This window comes from Argentina anserina, chromosome 1 (assembly GCF_933775445.1).
Source record: "Argentina anserina chromosome 1, drPotAnse1.1, whole genome shotgun sequence".
In the NCBI taxonomy this organism is placed as follows: domain Eukaryota; kingdom Viridiplantae; phylum Streptophyta; class Magnoliopsida; order Rosales; family Rosaceae; genus Argentina; species Argentina anserina.
In genome coordinates, this window is record NC_065872.1 from 13,277,318 (window position 1) to 13,284,149 (window position 6,832).

The 6,832-nt window shown below is 38.8% G+C and overlaps 1 protein-coding gene across 1 annotated transcript; it reads left to right on the forward strand.

Annotated features, from left to right (window-relative positions):
- Window positions 1-390: 390 nt before the first annotated feature.
- Window positions 391-4,809, forward strand: LOC126803752 (4-alpha-glucanotransferase, chloroplastic/amyloplastic). Its single transcript, XM_050531523.1, has 15 exons — window positions 391-996; window positions 1,174-1,262; window positions 1,362-1,422; window positions 1,771-1,849; window positions 2,191-2,327; window positions 2,436-2,594; window positions 2,694-2,770; window positions 2,861-3,000; window positions 3,092-3,123; window positions 3,222-3,296; window positions 3,634-3,706; window positions 3,804-3,892; window positions 4,079-4,123; window positions 4,238-4,390; window positions 4,477-4,809. Exons 1-15 carry the CDS (start codon window positions 589-591, stop codon window positions 4,579-4,581), a joined length of 1,722 nt encoding a protein of 573 aa, XP_050387480.1. The 5' UTR covers window positions 391-588; the 3' UTR covers window positions 4,582-4,809.
- The last annotated feature ends 2,023 nt before the right edge of the window (window positions 4,810-6,832 follow it).

Here is a 6,832-nt window from a genome sequence, read left to right on the forward strand (position 1 = left end):
GAAGAATAAGAAGACACAAGACTTAAATTTAGGAAGGTGGATATGAGTGAACAAAATTTGAGTGGTTGACAAATTTATTTTCGTGATATGATCGGTTATGCAAATTTTACCTGTAAAGATATACTACAAAAATAGAAAAATCTTCCGCTAAATAACATATACTTAACACAGTATATAATACGTCAAATAACAATCGTTCTTTCTCGAGAGGCCAAAACTGCGGCTAGACGAGGAACGTAGAGATGCAACGAACGCTGTAGTATTCATCATTTTCACCCGTGAATTGACCGCCGGTGATTATTCTCCACCGTCCGACCTTGTGACCAATATAATTCTCCTCAATAATTTTGTGCTTTCGGGTTTCTTTATAGGGGCCGGGACTCGTTCCCCCATTTCAAATCCTCAAAACTCGAACCACGCAACACGTGGCCACCTGATGCTCATTACAATCTCCCGGCAAATTCTCAGACTCGTCAAATTCCGATCCTTACGCAACCAAATCACCATTCCCTCGTGATTCGATCTCCAATTCCCAATCTCTCCTCTTCTTCTTCTTCCTCTCTGCAACTCTCTCTCTCTCTCTCTCTAATGGCCGTTGCTACTTCTTTCTCACTCCTCCCCTCCACTCTCTCCCCCAAGCTCTCCTTCTCCTCACTCTTCTCCATCGCTCATTTCCGATCCACTACTAGACTCCCGCTCTTCCGGATGAGAACCGCCGCCGTTTCGGCCTCCTCCGCCGCTTACGCCGTCGGCGACAACTTGCCGCTCGACTACGGCGAGGTCTTCCCGCAGGCGGATCCGAGCGAGCGCAGAAGAGCCGGCGTCGTGCTCCATCCGACCTCGTTTAAAGGACCTTACGGCATTGGTGATCTCGGCGAGGAGGCGTTTCGCTTCATCGACTGGCTTCACGACGCCGGATTCTCCCTCTGGCAGGTCCTCCCGCTCGTTCCTCCCGGCCGGAAGGCCAACGAGGAAGGCTCGCCGTACTCCGGTCAGGTACTGATCAAGTGATGATTCTTTTTAATCTCAAAGTGTTCATATCAGATGAAATGTGATTAGATTTAACCAGCTATGAGATTGTAGTGCAGAGTGTTGTGCAGCTTGTTCCTATTGTGTTTTTCGCAGTTTTCGATTTTTGTGGTGATTTGTGGTTGGTGGAATGTTGTGTTATAGGATGCGAATTGCGGAAACACTTTGTTGATATCACTTGATGAGCTTGTGAAGGATGGCTTGTTGACAAATGAAGAGCTTCCTAAGCCAGTGTGAGGGGACTTGTGTTTATGCAATTCTCGTCGTTTTGAGTTTTATTATATGAGTGTGTTTGACAGTGTTGGTTGTTATTGTGTCGCTGATTGTTGCAGTGATATGGAGCGTGTGAACTACGCAGCCGTTGCTGAAATGAAAGACCCTCTGATAACTAAGGTAAACTTTCAGACTAGTGTTTCCATATGTAAGGTTTCGCTAAGTAATCACGGAATCTAAAATGATACCAAAAGTCGAGCTGTGTTCAAAATTTTTGTCAAATGTATGCTAGGGTGCAATTAGCAAGTGTCACCTAGCAATTTTATCGAGTATTCACCAACATGTTACTTGTGCAGTTTTACACATTAGTGTGTACCTAAATCGTTTTTCCACTATTATTCATTGAGGTCCTTTGAATTAACTTGTTAGGATACTTGAATGATTTTTCATTACGCATTGATGATGTACTAGTATTGATCTTATCTACTATCACGAATCAAAAAGTTTCTAAGTATAGTGTTTTTTCAGGCTGCAGAGAGACTTATTATGAGTAAAGGGGATCTTAAAAGCCAGCTTGAAGATTTCCGTAGAGACCCTGATGTATCCTGTGAGATTCTCATATCATTTGTCCTCTAATATTTATACCAGACGGTATCATTACCGCGTCAACATTATAATTTGAACATTTTTTAGAGAAACAAAATTAAATTTTGACTCTAGTTTTAGTTATTGGGTGTGTTTTTCAGTTGAACTTATGTACGTAAATACTTGCACACATTCGAGGAAACTATGTTAAACTCTTTGTTCCTAAAAAGTGATTTTGGGGTCTTTTGGCAATTTCAACATGGTTCCTGATGTGCTAAAACTACAATTTATGTGTGATGTGGTGTGTTTGTGTGGACAATTACTCCATCTTCTACAAGTGATTCTCTTTTTACAATGTTCCAGGCTGGCTTGAGGACGCTGCTTATTTCGCTGCAATTGACAGCAGTTTAGATGCTTTTAGCTGGTACGAGTGGCCAGTACCCTTGAAAGATCGTCATCTTGCAGCCTTAGAAGACATCTATCAGAGCAAAGAGCATTTTGTGAGATCTGGGTGACTGGCTATTACTTAATAAATTTCTTATCATACATACATTTGCTGTTAGGACCCCCCATTTTCTCCAATTTGTCTTATAGTTTTATTTCTGCAGATAATTCTATTCATTGCCGAACAATTTTTGTTCCAAAGACAATGGCAGAGAGTTCGGAAGTATGCACAGTTGAAGGGAATCAGTATCATGGGAGACATGCCCATTTATGTAGGATATCATAGTGCAGATGTTTGGGCCAATAGAAAACACTTCTTGCTGGTGAGTACTTTAGCGTTGTGGAAAGGACATGTTAGTTTCTGGACTTGCTTCAGATGTGTGCTTTTACAGATGCCAATTGCTGATCAAATTGTCTTGCAGAATAGAAAAGGTTATCCTCTTCTAGTCAGTGGTGTTCCCCCTGATGCCTTCAGTGAAACTGGTCAGCTGTGGGGCAGGTTGGTAAAGCTACCTAATCGTTCGAGTATGTTTATTAATTGGTTTCTGTATCACTGACCTTGCTCATAAATGTTATTGTTGACTTGAAGCCCTCTATATGATTGGAAAGCGATGGAGAAAGAGGGATTTTCATGGTGGATACGCCGCATAAGAAGAGCACAAAATATATACAATGAGTTCAGAATAGACCACTTCAGAGGACTTGCTGGCTTCTGGGCTGTTCCTTCTGGTGCGAAGTTATAATCAATTCCTTACTATCTTTTCTTACATATATATGTGTTGGTATCAAACTAACATATTGGCTGTGTCTGTGTGTACAGAAGCAAAAGTTGCAATGGTTGGACAATGGAAGGTCAGGTTTCACTAGTTCATGAAATATAGCCATAGCTCCTTTTCTTTCTTTTATGTGTTTTTGACATCAAATCTAAACCCTCTTTTTTATGACGTTAGGCAGGACCTGGAAAATCCGTTTTTGATGCCATATCCAGAGCAGTTGGAAAGACCAACATAATAGCTGAAGATTTGGTATGTTTTAGCTAAATTTTGCTTGTTTCTCTTCTGCGAAAGAAAACTAAAGGATAGAAGATAAAATGTAAAGTATTTGGCTGTTTTGTTGTATAACATGCATCATTTATAATTTATATGGTAGAAATAATGTGTTTTTCCACTTTCACTGTTTTTTCCATGCATTAGTAAGTAAGATGTACCATTGTAGACTGTTTCAATTTCTGGATTTCAGTAATTTGTGTAGATTCAGATGTTTGTGTTTATAATAGTTAATGGCTACAGTGAAGACATGATAAATGCCTCTGATTGCTCTTAGTTGATATGTCATCATATTCCTACTGTTGCATTATGACAGGGGGTTATCACTGAGGACGTAATTCAGCTCAGGAAGTCCATTGGGGCACCTGGAATGGCAGTCCTCCAATTTGGTAACGATTTCTTGCGACTGTATATTAAGCTTTGACAAATAAGCTCAGGTATAAATGGTATAGTTTCTTAACCCAGATCTGTGAATGCTTTATTTAGGGTTTGGGAGTGATGCTGCTAATCCTCATTTACCTCATAATCATGAGCGCAATCAAGTTGTTTACACTGGAACTCATGATAATGACACGGTAAATTCACACCTTATCAGCTCCGTTCAAGGGTGATTGAGACATTCTTTCCATTACTTTTGCTAAAAAGAGAGTCGAGATCTTATGTTTGCACTTTTGAACACCTAGTGGTCGTTTTGATTCCATTAATTTTGTTCCCTTTCAGATTTTGAACTCATGATAATGGTTCATTTGTATGCATGACAGATTCGAGGTTGGTGGGATGTTTTACCCCAAGAAGAGAAGTCCAATGTGAGTTCTTTGTTTCTTATTCGTATAGGCCTCTTACTACGTAATCCCATTAGATGACCACCAATATTAATCTTTCTTTTATGTTTCTAATAAATTTTGATCGCTGTATGTCAGGTTCTGAAGTATCTTTCAATTAATGAAGAAGAAGGTATCTCATGGGCGATGATAAAGGTTGCATTATCTTCCGTCGCGCAAACTGCAATCGTGCCTATGCAAGATATTCTTAGGTTAGGAAGCTCTGCCAGGATGAATATTCCTGCAACACAGGTAAAATAAACAACTTCTGATATAGAATTCTCTTCTCTTCTGGCCAATGCAGCATGCACTAAATGTTTTTCTCTATCTTTGCAAAGTTTGGAAATTGGGGTTGGAGGATGCCTAGTTCTGTGAGCTTTGATAGCTTGGAGACAGAAGCTTTGCAACTGAAGGACATGATGTCGATGTATGGGCGCCTGTAGATTATTGATGCCGAGTACGTTTTCTTTTCTTTTAATAAGTGGTCATAAGTTGTCAAATCAACTTTGAACAGTAATACATATTCTGATAAATAATTCCACAATGTTCCTTCCAACTTTGTATCATATCCTTACTCAGTTTTGCTTCTGTAACTACCATCATGTATATTATTGTATTGCGTAACATACTTGATTTGCTGTTTGTTTCAATTTAATGTCAGTGAAGCGTGAGATTGCTTATTTGTGAAACCTAGCTTGATATATAGATGATTCTATCTTGAGGATACAATAGATAGAATTATCAAATTAGATCTTTCATAAAACATTATTGTACCGATATGATAACACAAGATATATAAAACATTACAACACTGGTAACAAATGAATTTCTAGTGTCAATCGATATACCAAAACCAGCAGTATAGATCTTCTGCAACAAGATACTCTTGGACGCCTATACTTCAACTGCTGAAGCCCTAGTTCTTTATACCCCAGATTTTTTTTTTTCACATAGTGAGAATGTATAAATAGAGAAACAGAAAAAACTTACAACAGAAAAGAAAGAAAAACACCTACACTACAAGGGAAAAGCCAGCATCTAAACTAATAAGCGAGGAAATAAAGGGAGGGGGTAACCGAACAAGTTATCCTTAGATCTCACTTTTTGGCAAAAAATATTGTTTCTTGATCTATTATTTTTATTTAATTACTTAAAAATATATTGTTATAGCAACGCCTTACCAAGGATTTTTTTGGGGAAGACATGAAGGGAATTCGCTTTTCATAGTTGCTACGAATTGTGCAAATCTTGGCTAACATTTGACGCACCACCGAAAGAAAATTTTGGTCTGCTACCGGTACAAAGAAATCTCCTGATGTCCTTAGAAGATGATGCCGATCGATGATCCTATAAAAAGTGACAATCTAACACCGACTTCATCTAGGGATCCGATTTCTAGGTTGATAGGAAGAAATGCTGCAAGAAAAAAGCAAGTCAAGGACCAAGAAAAGGAGAGGAAAGCCTTTGAAGATGAGTTATTAGCTCTCATGGATCGATTGGCGAAAGATAATGCAAAGGCGGAAGAGGCAAAAGAAATAAAGGAGAAGATGAAAGAGGATCGGCGAGAGAGAGAGAGAGAGAGAGAGAGAGAGAGAGAGAGATTAAGCAATTTTAATGATGCAAACCGTTGACTTTATTCGAGAGAGCAAAGCTTATTTTGATGGCAAAAAAAAGGAAGTACTTGAAAAGTTAAACGTAAAGGAGTTGTTTCTGAGTACCGGCTCAAGCTCGAATGATTATCGTTTTAGTTGATATAAATGAGTTTCTTTTGTATTAGTGTTTCCTTCTTAATTTTTGGTCATGTTAAATTACTTTTATTTATGCAACATTTTCAATCAAAAAATAAATGTTAAAAAAATGGCTAAATTATAGCTCTGGGCCAATATATCCCTCTCATCAAATTGTCAACTATCATAGCTCTTAAAATTGTCAACAGAGGTTCTAACGACCAATCTGCTAGATAAGGAGAGTGAAATAGGAGCTTGATAAGATTGGCAGAATCCATTTCAAACAGGAACAACTCAAAAGAAGAATGTGGTGTTACCAATTCAGTGAAAGATGAATGAGCAGCATGATAACCTGATTTCACAGTGAAACTTCCCGATCGAGTCAAAGGTCAAATCAACTTATCAGAAACTGAGTTATGAACTAAAGGAATAGCTTGAATAGCCTTAGCTTCTAATAGAGATAAATGAGGCTGAATCGGAGCTAAATTCCAAGAGAGAGAGAGGACCAGTCAATGAGACTTGAAACCATGAAGTTGACAATTTGACATTACCAGCTAGAGGAGATTGACATTTCAGAACAAGTCCTCTTGGAATCCAAGAAGAGTTCCAAACAGGGATCTGCCTACCATTCCCAACTTTCCAAAACAAATGCTTCAACAAAAAGTTTCTCCCATGAATTAAACTAGCCCATGCCCAAGAGGAAGAAGCACCAACTCTTGCTTTCAAGAAAGAAGTAGAAGGGAAGTACCTCTGTTTAAGAAGCTTAACCCAAAGAGCATTGGGATTTGTAAGTAGCCGCTAACATTGCCTGGCCAGTAAGGCCTAATTGAAGTCCTGCAAATCTCTAAATCCCAAACCCCCTCGAGACTTAGGAAAACAAAGATTGTGCCAAGACTTCCAATGAATACCATTTGCTGAATTGCTTTTCCACCAAAAATTAGCAATCTCAGAAGTAATGACCTTACAA